At 55.0% G+C, this 26476-nt stretch overlaps 1 protein-coding gene across 6 annotated transcripts; it reads left to right on the top strand.

Annotated features, from left to right (window-relative positions):
• WDR5 (WD repeat domain 5) lies at nucleotides 1–24588 on the top strand. Of its 6 annotated transcripts, XM_063787314.1 has the most exons (15): nucleotides 698–829; nucleotides 1177–1340; nucleotides 4446–4584; nucleotides 5329–5437; nucleotides 6131–6204; nucleotides 6567–6656; nucleotides 6951–7040; nucleotides 7254–7337; nucleotides 12890–12945; nucleotides 16603–16649; nucleotides 19085–19160; nucleotides 19959–19992; nucleotides 20312–20386; nucleotides 21125–21212; nucleotides 22513–24588. In XM_063787314.1, exons 3-15 carry the CDS (start codon nucleotides 4504–4506, stop codon nucleotides 22611–22613), a joined length of 1005 nt encoding a protein of 334 aa, XP_063643384.1. In that variant the 5' UTR covers nucleotides 698–829; nucleotides 1177–1340; nucleotides 4446–4503; the 3' UTR covers nucleotides 22614–24588.
• The last annotated feature ends 1888 nt before the right edge of the window (nucleotides 24589–26476 follow it).

The following is a 26476-nucleotide window of genomic DNA, read 5'->3' as shown; positions in this document are numbered from 1 at the left end:
TGCGCACTGCGGAGCGGGCGCGGGTGACTCCAGAGCGGCTCTGCCAGTCCGCGGGGCTGGCGGGGAGCAGGTTCGTGCACCGCGGGCTCTGTGCATGCAGAGGCGGGAAGAGCCCCCAGCCCGGCAGCCGGCCCCGCGGGAAGGCGCAGCCCGGGCTTCCGAACCCTGTGAACGCGCAGGTTCCTGGTCTTCCAAATGGGCAGGAATCGTCCTGCCCGCCCGGGGTGGGAGGCCACACGGGGGCACTGCGCCCGGGCGCGGCCCCAGGTGCTTTCCAAATGCCCACTGCCGCTCTCATCCGTACCAGCGATGATCAAGAAGGGGCCTGGTCGCCCGGGGAGGTGCCCCGGCCGGAATCGACTCCGGAGACAACGCCGGGCGACGCCACCTGCGCAGGTCCCGGAGGGCCGCTTGAGTCTGTGTGCAGGGCGTGCTGTCTGTGGAAACGCGAGGGCACACTAGCACTTTCCTGTATGTATTATTATACTTCAGTTTTTAGGAAGTGCATTAGAAGGGCCTGCACCAGTCAAATTCGGGGATTAAAGCTTTTAAGCGGGAAGCGCGCGCCCCGTGCTGTCCCTTTAAAGCGTTGGGCCGGCCCGAGGCATTCTGGCCGCTGCCGCTGCCCGTAGCGCTCCTCCGAGAGGCCGGCTTTGTGAGCTCGCCCCGCCCCCCGGACTCCGCCCCCTCCCCTCGCGCACGCGCACTGCGCCCCCGCCGCCTGGCGCCCGCCCGAGCTGCCGCCTTGTCGAGCTGAGTCCGCGCTCCCGCCCAGGCGGCGGCCGACGCGACGCCCCGAGCGCCCGGCCCCGCCGCCGCGGCCCGGCAGGTAAGCGGGCAGCCGCCCGGCCCGGGGAACACAAGGCGGGCAGCGGGGCGGCGCCAGGAGCTCCCAAACCGCACCCGGCCGCCGCACGTGTTCCCCGCCGGGCCTCGGGCCGGGCCCAGCCCCGGGCGCTGCTCCCGCTGCAGCGGCCCCGCCCGGGACCCCCGCCCCGGCCCCTCGGTGGACGGCCGCGCGCGCAGTTCCCTCCACCCGGTCCGCCCCCACTCGCGCCCCCACCTCCGCCTCCCCGGCGGACCGCTGACAAGGCCAGAGCGCCGGCGCTGGGGCCTCTTTCCCGCAGGCAGCGTGCCCGGCCTCACATCGCCCCTCTCCCTCCACTGCCCCTTCAGGGAAGGACCCCAGACCCACCAAGCCACTCAGTGCCTGGACGTGGTGCGCTTCCTCTCCTCGTAGAAACGCCCCCAGCCCGCTCCCGCCGCTCACCCCAACCCGAGGCAGCCAGGCTGCGGCTCGCTAGGTGGGGTCCTGGGGTGCGGGTCCTCGGTCCTGAACGGTAGGTCCACCGTGTCTCCTCGCGCGGGGCCGCAGACCTGTCCTGGCCGGTCTGCGAGAGCCATTTTGAGCGGTTACGTTCCCGGACCAAACAGGTCGGCCTGTTACATCGCTAATGACACTCCCTGCTGTCTCGCTTGCAAGTTTCCACTCACCCCGGTCCGTTTACCCATCTCCTCAAATGCTAGTTTAATCTGTGACCTGGGCAGGTGCTATGCTAGCCGGTGGGGAAGACAGGTAAGCGAAGGACCCAGGCGGGGAGCCTGTCCAGGATCTGAGATAGGGAGAGCCAGGTCCCCACCTCTGTTGGGCCGGCCACCCGGCTGGTGTTTAAGATGCAGATTAATTCCTGTTTTTGCACACAGTATGCTTTTCAGATTGCATGTCACAGGCCGATTCCTGGGCTCCACCTCAGGGACTGAGGGACTCAGGAATCGGCCTGTGGCATGCAGTCCAGGAGGGCACACTGAGGTTTGGTTGCTCGGCTTCAGGTGGTCAGGCTTACCTGGATGAAAAGCAGTGGCTGCTAGGAGGAGCCAGGCAGCATCTGGTCTAGGGGCCAACTCATCACCGTTCCCGTAACCTTGGCCCCCGCTTTCCTCAAGATCAAGTCTCCAACCTTCCTGTTCCCTCAAAAGGATTGTTCCACAGAGACACCTGAGTGTTCATGAAAATGCCAAGCCTTGGCCCGGCGCGGTGGCTCACGCCTGTAATCCTAGCACTTTGGGAGGCTGAGGCGGGCGGATTGCCTGAGCTCAGGAGTTCGAGACTAGCCTGGGCAACATGGCGAAACTCCGTCTCTACTAAAAATACAAAAGATTAGCCGGGCGTAGTGGTACGCGCCTGTAATCCCGGCTAAACTGGAGGCTGAGGCACAAGAATTACTTGAACCCGGAAGGTGGAGGTTGTAGTGAGCCCAGATCGTGCACCTGGACTTTTTGGACTGTGTCTCAAAAAAAAAAAAAACAAAAAAACAAAAAACACGCCTAAGCCTAGACCCCACCGACGTAGAAACTTGGTGGGTGTGTTGGGTCAAGAAATTGCATTCCCCCCCCACCCCCCGACGGAGTTTCACTCTTTGGCCCAGGCTGGAGTGCAGTGGCGCAATCTTGGTTCTGCCTTCCGGTTTCAAGTGATTCTCCTGCCTCAGCCTCCCGAGTAGCTGGGATTACAGGGACCGACCACCACACCCGGCTAATTTCTGTATTTTTAGTAGGGACGGGGTTTCTCCATGCTGGTCAGGCTGGTCTTGAACTTCCTGACCTCGTGATCCACCCACCTCAGCCTCCCAAAGTGCTGAGATTACAGGCGTCAGCCACTGTGCCCAGCCATCATATTCTTAAAAGTCAAGTTAAGGTTGTTTTGTTTGTTTCTTTTACATGTTCATGTTTTTTGAGCCCAAAGGTTGGGGCAGGTTGGGCTTGAGCTGGGAGGGGCTGGGCACCTTTTTTGTAAGACCGCCTCTCTGTTGTTCCTCCTCTGAGGGTGTTTCCAGGCGTCTAGACTCACCTAGGTGAGTTGATGCTGACAGGAGCTGCTCGGCCTTCTGAGCTTCCTTTTTCGCCTTCTGTTCCTCTGGTGTTTCGCTTGGGTAGGGCATGGGCACACTTCACTCAGCTCTGGCCCTGGCCTGGCTGTCTAACGCTAGGACTGTTATAGTGGACTTTGCGCTTTTTGCTTGGATTTCCTTAGTTCCTCTCTCTCCCTGTATTTGTCCAGCCTGCCAAGGAAAATGCAGCAGTTGGGTTAAATTGGCATGGCCAGGTTGCACTAATGACAAGCACCACGTAGCTGGCATTTACCGAGGACCGGTTTTGTACTGGCACTTTGTCCCCTGGGCAGCGCTACAGGGCCTGCCCCTCCTCTCCCCCTCTCTTGTACTGTACTCGGCCCTAGATGCAGCGTGATCCATCTTTGCGCAGGGAATCTTTGCTGCAGGTGAAATGGAGCGGTGGCCACACCTGTTCTCTGCAAAGTGGGTGTTGTAATTTCTCTGCCTTCCTCTTGGATGAAGACTGAGACATGCTTTTTAATGCCTTCCACTTCGCGTTAGTGTTACAATCAGCCTGTGCAAGATTTCAGTTCCAAGCTCCAAGCTAGAATTTACAGTGTGTAAACTCATTAGATTGATGGTAGTGCTAGCTTCCGGGATTCCGATGGCCAGTGGTATTTGCAAGCATGTCTCAGTGGCTTTCCCTTTTAATAATGCTGCCCCTCCTTTCCGAGTAACCTGTTGTGCTTTTATGAGATGTATTCAAGTAATGAATCTATTCCCATGGTAGAGGAAACTAGCTGCTTACTGTACAGATTTGGGATAATTTTCATTGTCAAGGTGAAACCGATTGAACTGCAGTCTTTTTTCATTCCCCTGCAGTGTGAGTCCTGCTCGTAGAATATCGTTGGTGTACTTGAGGCTGCTTTTCCAGAAGGCAGGATGTGGAAATTCCAGCAGGCAGAGCTGGCTCTGGCTTGCTCTCATCTCTGTGTTTTGTGGCTCCTCACTGAGCGCGCGAGCCCTGTGAGCTGTTAGCATGCTGGAAGGCAGCCTCGTGCCTGCAGCCTGTGCATGGAGGCACTGGAGCCCCCCCATGAGGCGTAGACCACTGGGTGCCCGCGCTTGTGTTTTCAAACGTGGCTGTGAACGTGATTGCATCACTTGGGGTGCATTTTAGGATTTGGGTGTGCTCCCAAACTTCTACACCCTGAAGCTCAATCTTCTGTCATTTGGCGTGTTAGCTTTCTGTCAGGAAACCTTTTGCTGTTCTTTTTTTAATGTGTCCAGGGCTCTTTGAAGAAAACTGCATTTTGTTTGCACAAACTGCTGCATTCCTACAGACTTCTGGATAACAAAATAAGAAGCACCCTTGAGGGTGGGGTCTTTCATTATAGATGACAAAAGGGGAGAGCGCAGGGGTGTCAGCGGAGCAGCTGGAAAGTATTAGCATGGACTTAGGGGAATTAATAGGGTCCTCAATTTGGAATGGTTTGTTTGCTACAGGGCTCAATATGGTAGTCAAATGTTTTTCTTTTCATCCTTTTTCTTGGAAATCAATTTTTAAAAATATGGTTTGTTTCTTGGCTCCCTGTTCTGCATCTCGCTCAACAGACTGCCTCTGTCACCGGGTCCCTCCATCCGTGTCTCCTGTGCGGCCAGCGTCAGAGCCATGGCGACGGAGGAGAAGAAGCCCGAGACCGAGGCCGCCAGAGCACAGCCAACCCCTTCGTCATCCGCCACTCAGAGCAAGGTGTGTGCCCAGGGGCCCCTTGGACGCCTTCCAGGGGCAAATACGCTTAGAGAGTCTCGGAAACATCTCAAGCTCATAAGCCTAGTCTTCCCTACTCAGTTAAATGTCACTGCTAATTTTTATTTACTGACCGCATATCTGGCGAATGCTTGTTGCCTGCTGTGTCAGGGATCCCAAATCTGTCACCTGGAGGAGGGAGCCTTTTATCAAAAATACAGATTCTTGGTTCTGATTGTAAGAGTCTCTGTAGGATCCAGAAAACATCTCTTTATGGTTGCCCCCACCCCGGCTGCGATCCTGACGCACAGGCAGATCTGCAAGCCCTCCTGTAGACCTTTAGCAAAGGGAGCAGGGCTTCAGTGTTCGGGGTCGGGGGGTGGGGCGCTGGACCAAGGCCAGAGCTGGCGGGGGCCTCCTGTGCTGTAGCAGGATCACAGGTGGGATTGAGGTGGGGGGATGAGGTGGATTGAGGGGGGCCTCACGTTTCTGGCTCGGCTGGTGCTGTTGGTACTGAGTTTGGAGACTACAGAAGAGGAGGTCTTGTGGGGAAGTAGTGGGCTCAGATTCAGATGTGTTCCACTTGAAAGGTGCTGTCCACATAGAGATTGGTGGAAGGCACTGGGCATGTGGATTTGGAGCTCTAAAGATCTGAGCTGAAATTAAATGGTGGGAGTCAAAATCCAAACTGGTCACGGGTGGAACGCACAGTGGTGGTGACTTTTTGCTGACTGGTCTCTCCTGCAGCCTACACCTGTGAAGCCAAACTATGCTCTGAAGTTCACCCTTGCTGGCCACACCAAAGCAGTGTCCTCCGTGAAATTCAGCCCGAATGGAGAGTGGCTGGCAAGTTCATGTACGTAGCACTGAGGCCCTTAGCTGCTGGGAGAGGCGGTCTGAGCTGCAGACAAAAAGCCGGCGAGGGGATGGCTTGCTTCCTCACCTACCGCTGGGGGCACGTAGCAGGCCGCTGGGGGGCCGTAGCGGGCGGGTGTGTCTCCTGGAACTGTGAGCTCAGTGCTGGTTGAAATTGCCCGTGGGGGCCAGACGTGGTGGCTCATGCCTGTAATCTCAGCACTTTGGGAGGCAGAGGCAGGCAGATCACGAGGTCAGGAGTTCGAGAGCAGCCTGGCCAATATGGTGAAACCCTGTCTCTATTAAAAATACAAAAAAAGATTAGCCGGGCGTGGTGGCACATGCCTGTAGTCCCATCTACTCGGGAGGTCGAGGCAGGAGAATCGCTTGAACCTGGGAGGTGGAGGTTGCAGTGAGCTGAGATCACGCCACTGCACTCCAGCCTGGGCGACAGAGCCAGACACCGTCACAGAAAAACAAAAGAAGAAGAAAGAAAAGAAATTGCCCGTGGACACTGGCAGGGAGGGGAAGGGGACTGGTCCTCTCAGGCACGTGGCCGTGCTGAATGGGTTCTGAGCCATGTGGTTCATGCTGATCACCTGGGACTCATGTGGGAAAAGCTCAGACTTTGGACTCTGGATGACTAGACAACTGTATCCTGCTCTTAGCCTCAGATCCTTTTGTTTTCTTTCAGCTGCTGATAAACTTATTAAAATTTGGGGCGCGTATGATGGGAAATTTGAGAAAACCATATCTGGTCACAAGCTGGTAGGTTTCAGCCCTGTGCGGGGAAGTTGACTGTTGAACAGGGTGGCTCTAGTGGTCAAGGGGTCAGGGCTGCTTCGAGAGCTGTGGGTTCAGGTTTAAGTGTTCCCCGTTTTTTAATTTTTTTATAGTTATTTGCATCTTGAACTTTTAACCCAAATACATTTGACTTCCATGGAGGAGTGTCTGAGGCTGGCAGAGCTGCAGAAAGCCTGCTGTTTTTCTCCTGGGCCATGTGTCTTTTGTAAGGTTAACCCTAGTGAGAAGATTTCCTGAGGGCAATGGGGATGTTTGGGATTTTGACCTTTTGCTGACTGGTCCTATTTTGTCCTGTCAAGTTACTGACCCTGTTTTTTCTCCCCAAGGGAATATCCGATGTAGCCTGGTCGTCAGATTCTAACCTTCTTGTTTCTGCCTCAGATGACAAAACCTTGAAGATATGGGACGTGAGCTCGGTAAGTGACACTCAGTGCTTCTCTCCAGGGGAGACCGGCTGCAGGGCACGGGGCAGATGCGGGGGACTGAGTTGACTGCTCAGTAAGCAACACTCAGCGCTCCTCTCCAGGGAAGACTGGCTGCAGGGGCATGGGGCGGGGGCGGGTGGGGGAGGCCGAGTTGACTTCGGGGAACAGCAAGTCACTGGCGGGGCATCAGGCATGCTTTGAGCTGTCAGACATTGATGAGTGTGACCTGACGCTTATGTTTGGGGAAATAAGCACTGGAATAATACTAATAATACTCTGTTTTAGGGAAAGTGTCTGAAAACCCTGAAGGGACACAGTAATTATGTCTTTTGCTGTAACTTCAATCCCCAGTCCAACCTTATTGTCTCAGGATCCGTAAGTGTGGCTGGGGTGTCTTCCCTGGGGGAGGTGGTGTCGGATGTGGGAAGGCTGTTGAATTTGCTTATAGCCACAGTGGAGAAGGCAGGTGGGCCCTGAGTCCTTTCTGTGCTGTTTGTGGGGAGGATGGGCTGATAGCAGGTCTTAGGTTCTGGGGAGGTTTGTCCCCTCTCCTTCCTGTAAAATCACTGTCATCTCTTTTGTGTTCAGTTTGACGAAAGCGTGAGGATATGGGATGTGAAAACAGGGAAGTGCCTCAAGACTTTGCCAGCTCACTCGGATCCAGTCTCGGCTGTAAGTCCCTCTGACACGGGTGGGGTGGTGTCCGGCACTACGTTTCTCTGACATCGGATGTGGCCAGCTGTCTCCCTGAGGGGCGTAAGCCTGGACATGGCCTGTGCCTAGCTGATTCCTGCTGTCATGCCACAGTCTAGAGCAATCAGCTTGGGGGCTGGGACTTGAGAAATGAGTCCTGTGCGCAGTGGAGGGATGGCAAGGGGGTGGTGAGGTGTCAGTGGGGTACCCTGTGATGAGCACCAAGGGGCCCTTTGTGCAGACTTGGGGGCAGTGGCCACAGGTGTTCAGGAGGTAGTGTACCCTGAACTGATGCACGGGACAGGAAGGGTGGCCAGGCTGGGAAGGGCACTGGGAGTGGTGGGAGCACAGGTGAAGTGTGAGTTTTGAGTGGAGTTAGCTTTGATGGGCGAGCTGGGTGGGGATGGCCCAGTCCTGGTGGGAAGCGTTGGAGGCTGGAGCTCTCCGGAGAGCGGGCCTTGCACAGGGACACGTCCTGCCATTTTGCTGTTGCCACTGTGCAAACCAAACGGCCGAGAGGCCGGGCGCGGCGGCTCATGCCTGCAATCCCAGCACTTTGGGAGGCCGAGGCGGGTGGATCACTTGAGGTCAGAAGTTTGAGACCAGCCTGGCCAACATGGTGAAACCCCGTCTCTACTAAAAATACAAAAATCAGCCGGACATGGTGGCGCGTGCCTGGAATCCCAGCTCCTGGGGAGGCTGAGGCCGGAGAATCACTTGAACCTGGGAAGCGGAGGTTGCAGTGAGCCGAGATCGCACCACTGCCTGGGTGACGAGAGCGAAACTCTGTCTTTTTTTTTTTTTTTTTTTTTTTTTGAGACAGAGTCTCGCTCTGTTGCCCAGGCTGGAGTGCAGTGTTGCGATCTTGGCTCACTGCAAGCTCCGCCTCCCGGGTTCATGCCATTCTCCTGCCTCAGCCTCTCCGAGTAGTTGAGACTACAGGCGCCCACCACCATGCCCGGCTAATTTTTTGTATTTTTAGTAGAGACGGGGTTTCACCGTGGTTTCGATCTCCTGAGCTCGTGATCCTCCCGCCTTGGCCTCCCAAAATGCTGGGATTACAAGTGTGAGTCACTGCACCCGGCCAAAACTCTGTCTTAAAAAAAAAAAAACCAAGAACAAATGGCCAAGAGTTAAACTACACAGTATCATAAACCGCTCCATTTCACAAAGTGGCCAGAAAGTTCTTTCGTTAACAAAGTGCATGAGGTAGTTTCTCGGCCAATCCTGCCCTTCGTTGAGAAGCGGAAGGAAGGGTGGATGCAGCATTTGTCCCATGCTGCCTGCCCGTGTGCCTTTCACTTTGTGTCATCTTGGCGGTGAATGGGTTTAAGCATTTTTACCCTTGGAAGGCTTTGCCTGAGTGAGATGGCAGGCGAAGCCCTGATACTGCCCGGACGGACAGTGTGTCAGGCCTGGGCGGGGCTGCGGGGTCTGAGCCCCGCACATAGCTGGGCCACAAGGCCCTCGCGGGCCCAGTGTCACTGCTGCGGGGAGGCCGTTTGCTGTGGGGATGGCACCATGTGGCCCTGTGCTTGTGGCTGTGTGCTTGCGGGCCCAGCCCCTTGGTGCCAGTCCGCTGCCCTCCAGGACACCTCGGGTCACAGTCAGCAGAGCTGACCTTCAGACTGGGGCTGACAAATGAACGCTTGTGAAGTAACCTGAGAAAGGGGTTCGCTGGTGGCCTTTGAGTTGGAAGAAAGAATTCTGTGAGCATCCTAGAGGCCAAAGATAGCGCAGGTGGGACTCGCAGGTGATAGGTAGGATTTTAAGTCTTTTTTTCCTACGAAAGTCACGTTTGCTCATAAAAAAACAAAAACAAAAACAGGTTGGGTGCCATGGCTCCCACCTGTAATTCCAGCACTTTGGGCGGCTGAGGCAGGAGGATCCCATGAGACTAGGAATTTGAGACCATCCTGGACAACATAGTGAGATCCTGTCTCTATACAAAAAGCAAAAATTAGCCAGGCGTAGTGATGCGCACATGTGGTCCCAGCTACTTGGAGGACAGTGTGGGAGGATTGCTTGGGCCCAGGAGTTTGAGGCTGCAGTGAGCAAGATGGTACCACTGCACTCCAGCCTGGGTGACAGAGTGAGACCCCATGTCTTAAAAAAACCACAAAGGTGAGCAAATGTAGGAAGTAGAAAATGAATTTCCTGAGCCACCCCTGGGGTCAGCTGCCAGGAGGTGGAGTCGGTCCCTCTGTGGTCTTCTACTTTGCTTTTTTAGGTGCATATTTTCCAGGGTAGCTCACTCCTGTCCTTTAAATAACTGGTATCACATCACAGCTGCTGCTCCGTAGCTGTCTCCACTCCACAGCTGCTGCTCCGTAGCTGTCTCCACTGCAGAGAGGTTTGTGGGGCTTTGTTTTTTTTTTTTTTTTGAAACAGAATCTCACTCTGTTGCCCAGGCTGGAGTGCGGTGGTGCGATCTTGGCTCACTGCAAGCTCTGCCTCCTGGGTTCAAGGGGTTCTCCTGCCTCAGCCTCCCAAGTACCTGGGATTACAGGTGCCCACTACCACGACTGGCTAATTTTTGTATTTTTAGTAGAGACAGGGTTTCACCATGTTGGCCAGGCTGGTCTCAATCTCCTGACCTCAAGTGATCCGCCCGCCTGGTCCTCCCAAAGTGCTGGGATTACAGGCATGAGCCACTGCGCCCGGCCTGGGGCACCTTTGATGTCTGCGCACATCTATGCCCTTGGATTGCTGGTGTGGGCCTGCTGTGTGAGCAAGGACTCTGCCAGTCACCTCTCAGTGAGTGCTTATGTGTAATTCTCACTTTGACAAAAAGGAGTGCAGTGAGCATCCTGTTTGCATCTGTGGCAGTTTGTGCGGGATGGCTTTGGAGGGGAAATGCAGTAGTCAGGATATGTGTTTAGCTTTTTGACAGGTACATTTTGGAGCTTTAGAGACTTCGAGGCATGTGGCCCCCTGCTCACTGCCTCCCATCCCTGTCCCCTCTCTGGCCAGGGTTTGCCCTCTCTGGCTAGGGCTCCTCGGCTGAAGGCTGCTGCCGACCCCCATCATCCACAGCCCTTGCGCCCTCCTTGCACTCGGGACCTGTGTTTTTCCTGCCCTGGAGCTTCTGCTACTGCTTGTCTGTCCAAGTCGACTCCACAGAGCACTTGGAGTGCTCCTTGGCTAGGGGCCTTGCCATCCCCTGCTGGGTTCTGGCTGATTACCTTCTCTCTTTCTTTCTTTCTTTTTTTTTAAAATATTGATTTATTTATTTATTTTGAGACAGAGTCTCACTTTGTTGCCCAGGCTGGAGTGCAGTGGCGTGATCTCAGCTCACTGCAAGCTCCACCTCCTGGGTTCACGCCATTCTCCTGCCTCAGCCTCCCGAGTAGCTCCTCCACCATGCCCGGCTAATTTTTTTTGTATTTTTAGTAGAGACGGGGTTTCACCGTGTTAGCCAGGATGGTCTCGATCTCCTGACCTCATAATCCGCCCACCTCGGCCTCCTGAAGTGCTGGGTCTTTTTTTTTTTTTTTTGAGACAGGGTCTCACTCGACATGTCGCCCAAGCTGGAATACAGTGGTGCGATCTTGGCTCACTGCAACCTCCGCCTACTGGGTTAAAGTGATTCTCCTGCCTCAGCCCCCTGAGTAGCTGGGACTACAGGTTCATGCCACCACCCCTGGTTAAGTTATGTATTTTTTTGTAGAGACAAGGTTTCACCATGTTGGCCAGGCTGGTCTCGAATTCCTGGCCTCAAGTGATCCGCCCACCTCGATTTCCTAAAATGCTGGGATTACAGGTGTAAGCCACCGCGCCCGGCCTCCCTTATCTACTTCCTCGCAGTTAACTTTTCTGGCAGCCTTCTGCTGGAGTGCAGTGGATGGGCTGTATTGCCCCTTGCACCTGAATGTGGGTGGAATGGTAGAGCCGGGCCATGTTTGCCAGTGGGTAGTATTTGGATGTGGTTAAGAAGCTGAACAAAGCAAAGCATGGAGTTGGCCTTGTGAGTTTTGGGGACTTGTTTTGTCTTGTTACTGTTACATCCATCGTAATAGTCTCAATAAGAGACTGTTTTGCACATTTAAAGGTAGGGATGAAGGTGGTTAGATGGATCACTGTGAGTTAGAAAAGTACTTCGAGAGGCTGCCGGCCAGATGGTTGCAGTGAAGCAGCTGGCACGGTGAGAGCACCCTGTCGGAGCAGAAACAGGTACTCACCCCTCTGTGTCTGCTGGAGAACATCTAGGGCTGCAGTACCCAGCATGCCCAGCATAGAGGCTGCCAGCCGCATGATGGCCCAGAACTCAGGGCTGTGTGAGGTACCTGCAGATTTCAGAGACCTGGCACAAAAAAAGAAAGTAAAGTGTCTTGTAATAACTTTCTGTGTTGATTGTGTTGAAATAATATTTTAGATACATTGGGTTACATGTTACCAAAGTAATTTCACTTGTCTTTTAAGCTTTTCTAATGTAGCTTCTAGAACAATTAAAATTACACGTGTGGCTGGCAGGCTCTTGCAGAGTCTAGCCTAGTGCCTCTCTGGGCGTGCAGCAGCAGGCAGCATGCCCCGGGGACCTGTTCGAAATTCATGTTCTTGGACTCCCCCTCCTGGACTGGTCAAATCAGAAGCCCTGGGGATGGGGCCTAGCAGTCTCTGCCGTAGTAGCTCACCGGTGCCTTTGATGCATGTGGATTTGCCTCTGGGGACACATGGCAATGTCTGGAGACATTTTTGGTTGTCAGAGCTATAGGCATCTAGTGAGCAAAGGACAAGGTTGCCACTGCACAGGGGCAGCACCACCCTGTCCCCCCAGGAAGAGTCTGGTCTAAAATGTCAATGGTGCCAAGGCTGGGAAACTGCTTCTACTAGACGGTAGAAGCAGACAACCTCAGTCCCATCCCCGAATCATTAAACCACGGCTTCCTTGTGTGGCTTGATTTCACCCAGGAAATGTTTCAGCACCCATAGCCTGAGACAAGATAGTTTCCAAAGATGCTGTTTGATTGTGAGAAGGCTTATCCTTGGCTGGGTGCAGTGGCTCATGCCTGTACTCCCAGCACTTTGGAAGACCAAGGTGGGAGGATCGTGTGAGCTCAGGAGTTCGAGACCAGCCTGAGCAAGATAGGGAGACCCTGTTTCTCTTATGAAGAAAAAAAAAGGGTGGGCGCGGTGCCTCACACCTGTAATCCCGCAGTTTGGGAAGCCAAGGCAGGTGGATCACTTGAGGTCAGGAGTTCAAGACCAGGCTGGCCAACATGGTGAAAACCCGTCTCTTCTAAAAATATATATATATAAAAATTAGCTGGGCGTGGTGGTGCATGCCTGTAATCCCAGTTACTTGGGAGGCTGAGGCACGAGAATCGCTTGAACCTGGGAGGTGGAGGTTGCAGTGAGCTGAGATCACACCCCAGCCTGGGTGACAGAGCGAGACTCTTTCTGAAAACAAACAAACAAAAAAACATAACTCAGTCTTTTTTTTTTTTTTTTTTTTGAGATCAGGTAAGAAGCAGTCGTGTCCCTGACTTGAAAGTAAGTTTTTGTCTCTTCTCCCTCTCCTTAATTCCTAGGTTCATTTTAATCGTGATGGATCCTTGATAGTTTCAAGTAGCTATGATGGTCTCTGGTAAGTGAAAACATTTTACTTCATGAAGCAATGAGTGCTTAACTAAGGGCCAGCTCTTGCACCGTTCCTGCATCTGGGGGTACAGCAGTGACAAAAGACCCAAGTCCTTAATTTCCGAAGCTTCTCTTCTGGCCACGCTGCAGACATGTTAGCAGATAGGCAGTGCAGTTTCGGGGTTGGCAGCACAGGTGGTGGGGCGGCATGCCTGGGAAGATGTCCTTGTTGTTAGGGTGGGTCAGGGAGGGCCTCCTCCATCAGACTTCAGCTCCGTGTAGACGCTGACGTGTGCTGTTCACACGCTCATGGAAAATGGGTGTTTGGACCCCTTGAGGTGAAAGCTGTGCTGCTCTGGGAGGATGCTGAGTGATGCCATCTTGCCCAGTGAGGATGCATCACCATCCTGGGCAGGTGAACCCAAGCAGATGGCAGCATAGAGAAGGGCAGGAGGAAGAGTGACAGGGTCTCCTGCAGAAAGCCCACCTAGGTCTCAGCAGGCGTTTGTAGTGCTTGGACTTGGTAATCTGTGTCCAGCACTCCTCAGGAGACACAAGGGAAGTGGAGAAGTAGAGGTTAACTCAGCGAAATGTCTGATGGGAGCAAGTTGGGGGAGTGGAGTGTTTGGGTTGTGTTTTGGGTGTGGGGCGGACACATCATAAGCTGTTCAGGTTGGTCACTGGGGAGGAGGAGGACGGTGGCAGCCACTGGCAGAATTGAAGATCTTACTAGGACTTCCTGCAGGGAACCCTCAGGTGGACACGCACACTCGAAATCTGTTTCCCAGTCTGACTCCCCAGTGACTGTTGGCGTGGGGATCCCCAGGGGGTCACAGTCTGTAGTCGCCATGCATGACCCCCCATCGGTCTTGAGAAGACGGGTCTGGTGGGAGAGGGTCGTAGTTGAGTTGCACCCAACCACCGGCCTCCCATGGGCTTCACAGCACACACTTCCGGGCCATCGCCTCGCGAGGTTCAAGCTGCGGTTGCAGCACTGTGGTGGCGTTTGGGGCTGAGGTCACTGGGATGTGCTGTGGCAAAAATGAGGTCATCCGGAGCCCCACATTGGCCAGTAGTCTCCACGGTTAAAGCCATCGTTTACACTTGACCATTTACCAGCTTATTATAAAGGATACACTTCAGGAACAGCCAGAGGGGAGGGGTGCACAGGGTGAGCTATGGGCGAGCGTGGAGCTGCCAGGGCCTCTCTGGTGCCACCCTCCCGGCCCCTCTGTGTGTGTGTCACCAACAGGGAAGTGAGCACGGGACAGTCTCAGAATTACTCATGGACCTGGCTCTAAGAACTTTCTAAAGAAATCAGAAAAAGTATACCAAGGAAATTAGGAGGGAAATGGGAAACAAATGAGAACATAGATGATATAAGATGTCTTCTTTGACGAGGCTAGTAATGAAAGCCTTTTAAGTCCCATAATGGAAAAAGCAAAATAAGCAAGATGAGAACTAGGAGGTGGGTGGAAGCACCGCAGCGGGAGGAAGCGGGAGTCAGAAGGCTCCGTCCCGGCTGAGCAGTGCCTCGGCTCCAGCAGCGAGCTCGGCCACAGCTCCTAAAGGGGCCCTGGGTATGTAGGTGCCTTAAGGAGCAGTCACCGCTGAAGAGGCTGGAAAAGGGGGTTGAAGGCCTGAAAAGAACGTGTCCCCTGTGACTTTGTATCTGAATCCAGTTCAATAGTGAACTTCGAAGCTTATCCCAACGATTCGAGACCACAGGCGGGAGGGAGCTCCCTGGTTCATGTTTTTGAGTTTAGCATGAGCTTGCTACCTAAGCCTTGATTGCTGGTCCCAGAGGAAGACCACAGAGGGCAACTCACTGGTGAATGTTGAGGCCAGGATTCCAGAGGAAGTAGCAGCCTCCTGAGCCTACCGTGCACAGAAAGGAATTCCCATAGCCAAGGAATTCATTCATTATTGGATAATGAAAGGATTATAACGTAAACATCAGGAAACCTATTATCTAATTCTACCAACAGATTAAAGGCGTTAAATGTCTCTGTTATTAATTAGTAGAGGTCAAAAAGGCGCCTGATTGATATATCCAGCAGCCAACCCTTCAGCAAGATAGAGCAGTATTGTTGACCACTTACTGGTAACTAATAATTTTCACATGTGGCGACACACTAAAACTCTTTCTGTGAAAATCAGAAGTGGGACAGGTGTGCCTGGTTCCCATGTTACTCAGCATTGTTGGGAGTTTCTAGTTAGTGTAAGAAAAGGAAAAAATAGTCCTATGAAAATTGAATAGAGATGAATTGAATAAAGATGAACACATCTTTGTAGATATGTTTGCATGTTTTAAAATATTTAAAAGCCACCAACACTGCTTTTCAAATACCCATTTAACCCTGTGACGTGGGTACTGTCAGCCTTGCTTTTCAGGCAGGGACCGTTACCACGGTCTCTCAGTTGCTCAGTGCAGGACCCAGACCCCGTGTCAGCTCTGGAGTCTGGGCCTGGAACCCCCTGCCCTGCTGGCTACGTGGTGTGATCTCGCGTTTAGTGCCATCAGTGCTTGAAAATGGACTGTTTTTCTGTATACTAGGAATTGCCAGTTAGAAGATGGGGAAAATGTTTCCATTTTAACAGTGACAAAAATGCTAAGATGTTTAGGAATGCGGCTAGCGAGAAGGAGCAGGACCCATGCAGGAAATGAGAAATGGAACTGAAAGGACACACGGGGGTTAGGTCTTGAGGGTTAGGAGATGAGGCGGCTCCGGAGAGGCCCTCCCGCAGTGATTGCGGAGCTAGAGGACATGAATTTGAGATCCATGGGGCAGCAGGATGGAGCTGTTGCTGAGAGAATTGAGAAGATGCAGAGTTGGGAGGAGAGTTGCTGCTTCTGGGTTTGAAAACCCTGGGTGAAGTGTCTGAGGTCCAGTGTGGTCTCGTCCCTGGATTATTGAAGTGTGGGCAGAACAGGAGGTGGGTGTGCAGAGCAGAGAGCTTTGGGGCCCTCCCAGAGGCGGCTTCTCCATGGGTGAGAGATGGGAGGGACCGTGCATGGCGGCCATGGGGTCTTGTGCTTGGGGAATGATTTGTCCACGTGTGCCCAGAGCCTGTTCCCCGCTGCTGGCATCTGTGCAGTAGAATTGTGGGTGCTAACACAGTGGGCTCTGCTTCCAGAATGCGTCTGTATTGGCAGAAATCACAGAAACCCCAAAATTGGAACAATGTAAATGCCTGGCTCGTCCCTTCTGGGAATAGTCCAGAAGACTGCTTACAATACTCTTAAATTTTTGTTTTGAAAGAAGCCCTCTCATTGCTTGCATGTGTTTGCATGAGCGTGGGCAGAGCCTGCGAGAAGCACTGGGCTGCCGCTGCCCCTCTCCTTGGCCAGGGAGAGTGGAGAGAGCAACAGGCTTCCCCCTCTGTGTTGGGGGTAAACTGTGGCTTGTGTAGGAGAGATCCAGAGGTATCCCACACATGGTCTGCACGTGTGTAGCGTGTGTGGACTGTTGATGTTTGTATGGAAAGTGTTTAGTCTTTGTCCCTAGAATATAAGAGAATGACTGTTAAACAGTTGAAGCGTTAACTTTTAAAAAAAGATAGGGAAAAGCGTGCTAGTCCTAAAACTTACATCTGACTCCCAGCAGCCCGCGTGAGATCGTAACTTGTCTGCTTACGCTTTTTTGTTCTCTTTGCTTCGAAGTCGCATCTGGGACACCGCCTCGGGCCAGTGCCTGAAGACGCTCATCGGTGAGTGTGGCTCTGTGTGGAGGCTGGGTCTGTGGGGAGGGCCTCCCCTGCTGGGTTTGCTGCCCCTGTTCTTCACCAGCTCCTCCTCCCTCCTCTGCCCTGGGTCTGCCCCTGCAGGAGGAACCTTCCTCCGTGTCCGACCGTTCCGCCAGCTCCCCCTGACCGCCCGCTGGCTCTGTTGCTCCTTCTGGTGCAGTTTTCCTGCCGTGGCCTTTCTCTTGGGCCAGCCTGGGGCTTCTCCTCCTGTGCTGTCGGCCTCACTCCGGCTGCTCACTGGAGTCCTCTGGGCAGCCCCGTTGCCTCCTGGCTTCGGGCCCCTGCTGTCGTGCCAGCCTCTTGGATCATTCCTTGAGTGACCGGCTGAGTGCCTGCCCATCTGCTGGGGGTGCTGCCGAGGTGGATGGAGGTGTCCTGGGGGCACGGAGGACAGGCCTGAGGAGAGGAAGGAGGGACGTGGCGTGGCCTGGATGGGAAGGCCAGGTGCTGGGCAGGGTGTGGCCTGAGGGTCTGTGACGGCCCGGGGTTCCCAGCTGCCCCTTGCAGAGCCTGCAGAAAGGAGCGGAAGGGTTTTCATCTGGGGAGTGTTCGTGTTTAAGAAGCCTAGGCTAGATGTGTGGGATGGGGCACACCTTGAGGAGGGAGCTGGGTGGTGAGGATGGGGGGATGGACCCCCGTGTGGGGAGGCACCCCGTTTGCGCTCTTCTTCCCCCTAGTCTGTCATAGCCTGCTGGCCTAGCTGAGACCAAGCCCCACAGGCTGGGAGGCTATCTGTGGCAGGAATGTGTCTCCCCGCAGTCCAGGAGGCTGTGGTCAGGATCGAGGAGGCCTCTTCTTGGCTTATAGACGCTGCCTTACCCTGGCTTCACACCGGTGTCCTTGGTGCCTCCGTGTGTCCAAATGTCCTCTTGTAAGGACACCACCCTTGGGCCTCATTTTCACTCTGTCGCCCTCTTTGAAGGCCCTGTCTCCAGTACACTCACCTCTGAGGCTCTGGAGGCTTGGGCTTCAGCATGAGTCCCCTTGCCACAGCGGTCTTTATAGCTTCCTGCCTTGTGGGGCCAGCCTTTTGCCATGCATCTCTCCTGATTGAGATCACACCGCACTTGGTGTCCCCTGGACGGGCCACCTGTGCTCAGTTGTGTGCGCCGCTGTTGTGTGAGCACACATAACCCTCATGGCCACCTGTGAGGAGGGGGGTTGTCCTCATCCTGCATAGAGGCTCATTCACTAGCCCAAAGCTCCACAGCAAGCAGGTGCAGGGACTGGGATTCCAGCCTGGGCGCCCCTGAGCCCAGGGTGGGGACGGAGGGGTCGCTGCATAGCAGTTTTCCCATCGGCGTCTCCTCAGGTCTAGCGAGTTAGACCCTTCTGGACTTCACTGAGACAGGTTGGCTGATGCATTCATCTCTGTGAGGCTCTGCCCAGGCAGCCTGGGTTAGGCATGCGGACACGCTTGCCATCAGCTGTGTTAAGGGAGCCCGCCCCCCCGGGCCTCACTGTGACCTCGGCCTGCCTGGCGGTGTGACGTGGTGTGCCCCTGAGGGAGGGACCGCATGGCCTCACAGCGTCTCCCGTGCCTTTTCAGTGTATGTGACCGGGCTGAGGGAGCGGAGACGCCAGGTGCCTGGCGAGGCCAGGCGTCCCCGTGGTGGTAATGCTGAGGGCCGTGTCCTTCCCGGTGCTCGGGACACACCAGCGCATGCACATGCTTGGGGGTCGGGGGGGTCTCTGGTGGGGCCCAGGGGTGGGGCCTGCACCAGGACACACCTTCCTTGAGATTCCCTCCTCCTCACTCAGGTGAGAGGAGATGCCTTCCTCCGCTTCTGAGGGTTGTGGGGTTGCCATGTCCTGAAAACTCTGACCTGTACATCGACAGCTTCTGGGAACCTTGACTCTTTTTCAGCTGTGTGAGAAGCAGCGGCTCTGCTCTGCCCTCAGGGCTGCAGAGTCCAGCTGATAGGCCTGGGGCATTAGCTGTGGGTGTGACAACAAACAGATGGGTTCTGTGGGTGCAAATGCCCCTTGCGTCGATAAATTCTTAAAGGAGAATTTCCGAGGTGATTTCCCAGCCCTCTTTGCTGCTGGTGGAGTTGTCCCTCTGTTGAGTTGGGCATTCGCCAGCCTCATCCATCCCCTGTGAGGCAGGTGATTCCTGAGAGTGCCCATGGCCTGGTGCCCCAGGAGGCCTGTATTCCTAAAGTCCTGGTGTCAAGGGGCCCCCGGGCCCATGGGCTTGAGGTGTCAAGAACCTGCTCACGGCTGGTGTGCGTGGCTAGGCCACCCTTCGGGGCGGCGAGGGGTGGTGGTGCTGGCACTGATGGTGGTGGCCGACCTCACTCAGATGTCGCACGTGGGGGACGGGGAGCGGGTCCCACCTCCTGTCCCTGCCCGGCTGTCAGCGCCCGCCGCGTGTCACCTGTCCGTTTTTATTGCAGATGACGACAACCCCCCCGTGTCTTTTGTGAAGTTCTCCCCGAACGGCAAATACATCCTGGCCGCCACGCTGGACAAGTGAGTACTGCGTGGGACTGTGGGGGCGGGCATGTGGCCTCCCCAGCCAGAGACACCTGCTTGCCAGCATGAGCCTTTGGAGAGCGTGTTGTGGGCTTGGCATGGGATCCAGGCTCCTGGTGGAGCTTCGGCTTCTGGGCAGTGGCCTGTTAGGTCGGAGGGCAGGCCCCTGTCCATCCCTTCCCGAGGCTGAACCTCAGGTCCGACTATAGGAGGATTTAGGGTCGGTTTTCTGGTTGAGCAACTGTGGCCAGGGCAGGCCTAGCCATCCCGCATGAAGGAGTCGGCGGTCCGGGGGCCTCCAAGGCCCTTTCTGGTTCTGACCTCTGAGCACCTTGATTTTACCTCTCACAAAGCCACTGCCCTCCTGGGCTGTTCTCTAAGCTCCAGCTTTCCCATGCGTGCACCCTCAGCCCTGTGGGTCCGAGCCTGGGCCCCGATCCACTGAGGGCTGTGTGGTTGGGTGGTAAAACCTGTTCTGGATGTTTCCAGAACCAAGAGGACTTCCTCACCCTTTTGAGGATGACCCGAGTCAGGGACGATAACACCCATCAGCTTCCTGTTAAAGTCTCTCTTGGAACTACAAATACTTGCGGCTGTCACACTGTGCTCTCAGACGCCAAGTCACTGGACTTTGAGCCTGAGGGGCTCCTCACCCTGATGGGGAAGGGGGTTCCAGCCCCGCTGGCTTTTGCACCTGGCGCCGATGGTGGCTGTGACGTAGTGGCTGCAGAGTTGGGCGTGGGGACAGAAGGATGCCTCCAGACGTGCCGCCTCACCCCTCTCTCTGTCTTGCAGCACTCTGAAGCTCTGGGACTACAGCAAGGGGAAGGTGAGCTCCCGCAGGCCTGGGCCCCCATGGTGCACCATCCCTGGGTCATGGCCTCTGGTGGGGACAGAGCTGGCCCCGGTGATGACAAAGGAGAGGAGCTCAGAGAGCCATCTCCCCTGGGTTTGGTGCGAATTCCTGAAAGACCCGGGTATTTGTAGGGTCGCAGTCTGCAAGTTAAATCTTCGATTGTGTGGGTTTGGTACTTGTACTTTTCAGAAATAAGTGAAGTGAGTAGTGAAACGCCTTGCTTAGAACGTAGAATTACACAAAATCAAGGGGAACCATGACTCTGTGACCAGCCTGTCCCCTCCTGTTTCAGTGCCTGAAGACGTACACTGGCCACAAGAATGAGAAATACTGCATATTTGCCAATTTCTCTGTTACTGGTGGGAAGGTGAGTCTCATAACCTTGAAGCGTCTCACCTGTTCCCAGCTTACTCTCCCGAGAGGTCACACCTGTTACAGGTTGCTTTATACTCAGAGACACTTTTCTGTGCCCACAAAATGAATTTCCATTTCAACCAAAGCGCACTGCGCCAAGTACCGGGGACACCTTGTCCCGTTTGTTTCTAGGTCCATCTCCTTAACGGAGGCAGGCAGTCTGTTGTCGGGCTTTGCTGGCAGTGCTTGGTTGACACCTTCCGAGGGCGCTGGGACCCAACAGGTGGAGCTCTGTGTGCTCAGGGTGTCCCTGGGTGGGTGCGCTGGCTCCGGGGCTGTCGTCCACCGGCCCCAGCAGGGAGGGGAGTGTGTTTTCCCGCCCACCCACACTGGTCTCGATGCTCCTGTCTTAGACCGGGGTGACTCGGGCAACATGTGTGTGACACACAGACTCAGAAAAGGGTGACCTGAGAAGCATCTTCCATCCTGGAAGCCTCTCCTGGGGCAGGCAGGTGCCTGGCTTCTGTGAGCGAGGCCGGTGCTGGGATAGAGCAGGCGGGGCTGTCCCCATTGGGAGAGGAAGCCTCAGGCCTGGCTGGAGGGCAGGCAGGGCTTTTTGGTTGAGTTCAGCGAGGCAGCCACCAGCAGGGTGGGCGTGGGGCAGGGCATAACTGGAGATTCTCTCCCTTTCACATGCATGAGCTCTGACCTGCTTTTCCTTGCCCTGTTTTCCCTGCTTGTTGTTACGTAGTGGATTGTGTCTGGCTCAGAGGATAACCTTGTTTACATCTGGAACCTTCAGACGAAAGAGATTGTACAGAAACTACAAGGCCACACAGGTGAGGGCCTGCGCTCCTGCAGTCACTGGCTGCCTGTTGATGTGAGGACAGTTCCTGCAGGTGAAGCGTGGTGTGCCCCTAGGGTGCCGTCGCCTTCCCCTTCCCACTTCAGCCCTCCGCTGGCCCCGCTGAGGAGCCGCTGCTAAGAGCTCTTGCCCAAGGCATGGAGCTGGTCACTGCGCTGCCGACTCAGACCCGGGCTCCTGGCTTGAACCCTGTTTCTCCCTGTTCTGCCAGGCATGCTGGTCCGGAAGGTGTGTGTGGCTGTGGGACTTTAGGTGGGTGCAGCCAGTCCCACATCACGGCGAGCTCTGTTTCCTGGGCCGGGGACAGTGAGGTCATCGCTGCCCCATCCTGGAGGCTCTGGCTCCTTTCGAGTACTTGTTCCCTCTCCCAGAGAGACCCCCCAGCTGCATGCAGGCCTAGTGGGCTCCACGGCGGAGCTGGTTCCCAGGCTACCTGGGGTTGCCACCTCTGTGGGTCCCGGCTGCCCTCTGCAGCCGCCGCTCCTTCCTCACCCTCTGGCCCTGCATTTCCACGTCTCATGGAGCCAACGAGAGCAGGGGATTCGAGCCCTTGTGGAAATCTGGGGAGGCACTGCTTCTTCCTCCATGTGAGCAGCTTCACCCAGCCTGGGGTCAGTGCTTATGCTCCACGGCGGGCCTGGGCCTTCCCCCGGGTCCTCGCCGGCGTTCTGGGGTTCCTTTGGTTTACGTAGAAGCTGTAAACACTTTGATGTGGCCGACCTTGCACCACCAGTCTGTTAGTTCTGACCTCCCTGCTTGGGTGGTGGACTTGTCCTTGCTGTGACAGAGCCAGCCCTGTGGGGTGCTCTGGGGCTTAGCACTGGGGGGAGGCGGTGGGAGTGGGCGGCTCAGGGTCCGAGGAAAAGAGGGACATCGTCGATAAAGGACTGAGGACTGTGAGGGGTCTGACTGCAGGCCTTGTGCGCGCCAGCCTCTGAGCCAGTCCTGCTGCCGCGCTCCTCCTTGTGGGCGCCGAGCTGTTGTTGGTGGGGGCGTGTGGGGCTCCTGGTCTGCAGGCAGGGCTGGCACTCCCTGTGGCCTCCTGCCCCTGTCCCCCAACCGGCTGTGTCGCCCTGGTACCGGCTGCTGTCCCCTCGCTCCCCTCCCCTGGGCTCCCTGTGTTGAAAGTGGGCAGTGGGTGCTTGTCCTGTGACCTCCCAGGTGGCGGGCAGGCGCTACCCACGTTTCTGGAGAAAGGTGGAGCTCAGTCTGGGATGGCGCCCCCGACCCAGGCGCAGGGATGGCTCTGGTTCTGACTGTGTCTTTGTTTTCAGATGTCGTGATCTCAACAGCTTGTCACCCAACAGAAAACATCATCGCCTCTGCTGCGCTAGAAAATGACAAAACAATTAAACTGTGGAAGAGTGACTGCTAAGTCCCTTTGCTCCTGCCCGCGAGAGACTGTCGGGAAGTTGACCCGGATTGGCAAGAAACAGAGTGTCTTGGAGGTGGTCCCCCGGAGCTGCGCCTGGGGGTCAGGACAGGGCCTGATTTGAGCCTCCTCTCTGAAGATGATTTGGCCGAGCGGAAGGTGTGGACCACCGGAAAGTTCTAAAAGTTGCTGGTGACATTTCTTGCCAATTCTAACACTGTCTAGGGAAGAGTTCCTAGTCTATTGTGTTCAAACAGAGTCAACAAAAGTTTTTAATTTTTTATTACAGAAGGGTGAAGTTCAATTTAACATGCGTTGTGTTTTTTCAGTAAACGTTCTGTATCCTTTTGATATTCCATGACCCAGTGCACGCTGTGGCCTGTCACCGCCACCGTGGCCCCGCCAGCTGGCCTCCCCTTTGGCCCACGCCGGCCGCCCCCATTCTCTGCTGCGTAGATGCCCTGGCCCAGGGCCCTGACTCCTCCATTCCCGCCAGTAGCTGTTCCTAGTGTATTTTCGTCTTTCTGGAAAACAGCATTGAGTGGTTGTTTTCCGTGTAAAGAGCCGTTTGTGTCTTGGGAGTTTGTGGCCCACATGCCGATAGCACGGTCATCGCACATGACTCTCCCGTTTGTCTCAGTGTCCCTGCAACAAGCAGCACCGCAGACTGTAATAAAAGGTGGGGTTTTGTGAATGGTTGTGGCAAGTGCGTCCTTGTGAAGCTCCTCTCCATGTGGCTTTCTTGGAGAAAGGCTCCCCTGGGGCAAGAGGGCGGAAGGTTTCTTTGGACAGGAGGTGCTGAGGCTGGCTGCACCTGCTCTCTGAAGACGCCTTCCTCTCTAGGTTCATTGTTCAGTGTTGCTGGGGGGCGGGGAACGGGGGTGGGGAGGTTCTTAGTTGCGAAGGAGCCAAGCTCCTGATGGACTCGCGTTGGGATGTGGGGGACACCTGTGGCATGGTAAGGCTCCCTGAGTCCCTCACTCCAGGTCAGATGCCAGTGGGACTCATGCGCCCTATGAGGGCTGCAGGGCCAGTGCTGCCCCTCGGACTCCTCGAGGGGTTGGGTGCTAAGCGCAAGCCTCGCCGTCCCTGCTGGAGCCCTCACCTGCCTGCCCCTCTGCCTGTGCTCCTGGCAGTGTGGCTTCCCGGTGCTCACCTGCACGGCAGTTTACAGCAGAGGCCGAGCGGGAGCCTCTGGGGAGTGAGGCTGAAAGCTGAACCTGCCCATGGAGACAGTTGTGGTGAGGGTTGCCACACACAGTGAGGGCGGAGCAGGGTGGCTGAGGGCACAGGTGCCTGGGTCTGTCCCACGGGGCAGGGCTTTGGGGCTGTGATGCTCTGGGAAGCCAGCTTGGGTCCTGGGTCCACAGAGGGCCCTGGCCCCGGATCCCAGCCAGCTCTGCCTCTCTCAGGGCCTGGAGTCCTGGGGGAGCTCAGCCAGCTCTGCCTTTCTCAGGGCCTGGAGTCCTGGGTGAATCCTGCAGGTTTTTGGTTGCACCGGCCCAGGGAGGAAGCGGGGGGTTTGTCAGGTGGGCTCTCCTGGGGGTCCTCGAGTGGCAGGGGTGAGGAGGGGATTATCTGAGGCATCTGGAGATGTATGTCCTGTGGTTTCCCCTGCCCCTCTGTTTCCGATGAGGTGTACGGATGAGTGACCTGCACTAAGAAGTGAGTTGCCACAGTGAAAATGGGTTGGTTTTTGTCTTCGACGCTCAGGGTCTGGGCGCCTCGCATTTGCAGTCTGTTGTGACAGACACGGGGAGCTCCGCGTGCCAGCCTGTGGCTACCCTGCTGTGGGGGTCCTGGGGCCGGCGAGGCCCCTTCAGTCTTGTTCTGGGGGGACGGCCCACTCCGGGGAGGGGGTGTGCTGTGCTGAGCGCTGTATCCCTGAATATAGTTTATTTTTTCTACATTTGAATTCTGTTGTAGATTTATGTAAAAATACATTCTTTTTGAAAATAAAAATTTTCATGTCTTCTAATTTAGTCTGGTGAGAATTTCTTAACTTAAAACGTAGCTGTCTCTGTGGGGTGGGAGGGCGGCCGCCCTGGGGCTTTGTCCCCGGTGGTGGGGGTGGTGTCTGGTGAGCCAGGGTGCCCCGCAGGACAGTCCTGGGTTTTTACAGTAACCTTAGGAAAGTCATCTATTTGTGCTAATTATTCTATGTATTTTGTATTGGTTTTTCCACTCTTAGGTATATACCTGTGTGCTAATTACTGACAGTGTTAGGCAGGTAGGCACGGATGAGGAGAGGTCCTCCAAAGTCCTGCTGCCACCACCATGCTGGGGCGTATCTTCCAGGATATGCGTTATAAACTAACAGGAGCTTTCAGATGTGAAGAGCGCGGCGCTCCCAGTTTCCTGTCCCTGCTGCAGGAACTTCATCGTTGTTCATCGGCTCCTCCTGTTATTTCAGTACAAATCCCAGACGTTCTACCATGTAAGCGGTGAACGCATGGTATCTCAAAACAAGTCTCCAGAAGCATTATTACCACAATGCCATTTTCATACCAAAAAAGTTCTCCAACCCCCTGCCTTTTTTTTTTTTTTTTTTTTTTTTTTTGAGATAGGGTCTTGCTCTGTTGCCCAGGCTGGAATACAGTGGTGTGATCATGACTTACTGCAGCCTCAACCTCTTGGACACGAGTGATCCTCCCACCTCAGCCTCCCAAGTAGCTGGGACCACAGGCACATGATATCATGCCCGTCTAATTCTTTTATTTTTGAGACAGGGTTTAACTCTGTCACCCAGGCTGGAGTGCAGTGGTGCCATCTCAGCTCACTGCAATCCCCACATCCCGGTTCAAGCGATTCTTGGGCCTAGCCTCCCGAGTAGCTGGGATCACAGGCCCGGCTATTTTGTGTATATTTAGTAGAGTTGGGGTTTTGCCATGTTGGCCAGGCAGGCCAGCGAATTTTTGAATATTTATTGCAGAGACAGGGTCTCACTGTGGTGCCTAGGCGTGTCTCAAACTCCTGGCCTCCGGTGATCCACTTCTGCCTCCCAAAGTGCTGGGACTGCAGGCGTGAGCCATTGTACCCAGCCCCCCTAAAGTTATTTAATTGAATACCTGATGTTCAGATTTCCCGTTGTCTTAGTATGTTTTTAAAAATTGTGCCTGTGCACACATACACACACACGTCACATGCATGTGTACACATATATATGCATGTAGTGTACACCTGTACATGGGTGCACACAAGTACATTTGTGCAGCAAACCACAGCATGTGTATGTGTATGTAGATGTACCTGCAAGGTATGTGTGCATAGGGTATGTGTGTGCACATGCACAAATGCATGCATACACATGTATGCTTGTGTATGGAATCAGGAACCAGACAAGGTCTTCACCTGCATCTGGTTAGTTTACTAGCTGTTTTTTTTTTTTTTTTGGCGACGTCTTGCTCTTGCCCAGGCTGGAGTGTAGTGGCACGACCTCAGCTCACTGCAACCTCTGCCTCCCAGGTTCAGGTGATTCTCCTGCCTCAGCCTCCTGAGTAGCTGGGACCACAGACCCCCACCCACCACGCCCATCTAATTTTTGTATTTTTAGCAGAGATGGGGTTTCACCATGCTGCCAGGCTGGTCTCGAACTCTTGATCTCAAGTGCTCCGCCTGCCTTGGCCTCCCAAAGTTCTGGGATTACAGGCGTGAGCCACCGAGCCCAGTCCCTCGAGTCTTTTTAAATCGCCAGGTCCTCCCTCTTTTTTCTGTGCCATGTATCGTTGAAACCAGGTCGTTTATCTTGTGGCCTCCTGGTCTGGTTTTGCTGAGTGCGTCTCCGTGGGGCTCTTCAGCATCTTCCTGTCTCCTGTGTTCCCTGTAACCTGGCAGTGGGGGAGGCAGCCGGCCATGCTCCATGCACC

The sequence above is a fragment of the Pan troglodytes genome, chromosome 11 (genome assembly GCF_028858775.2).
Source record: "Pan troglodytes isolate AG18354 chromosome 11, NHGRI_mPanTro3-v2.0_pri, whole genome shotgun sequence".
NCBI lineage: Eukaryota > Metazoa > Chordata > Mammalia > Primates > Hominidae > Pan > Pan troglodytes.
Note: the sequence above shows the minus strand (reverse complement) of the source record. Positions and strands in the feature narration are given on the sequence as shown.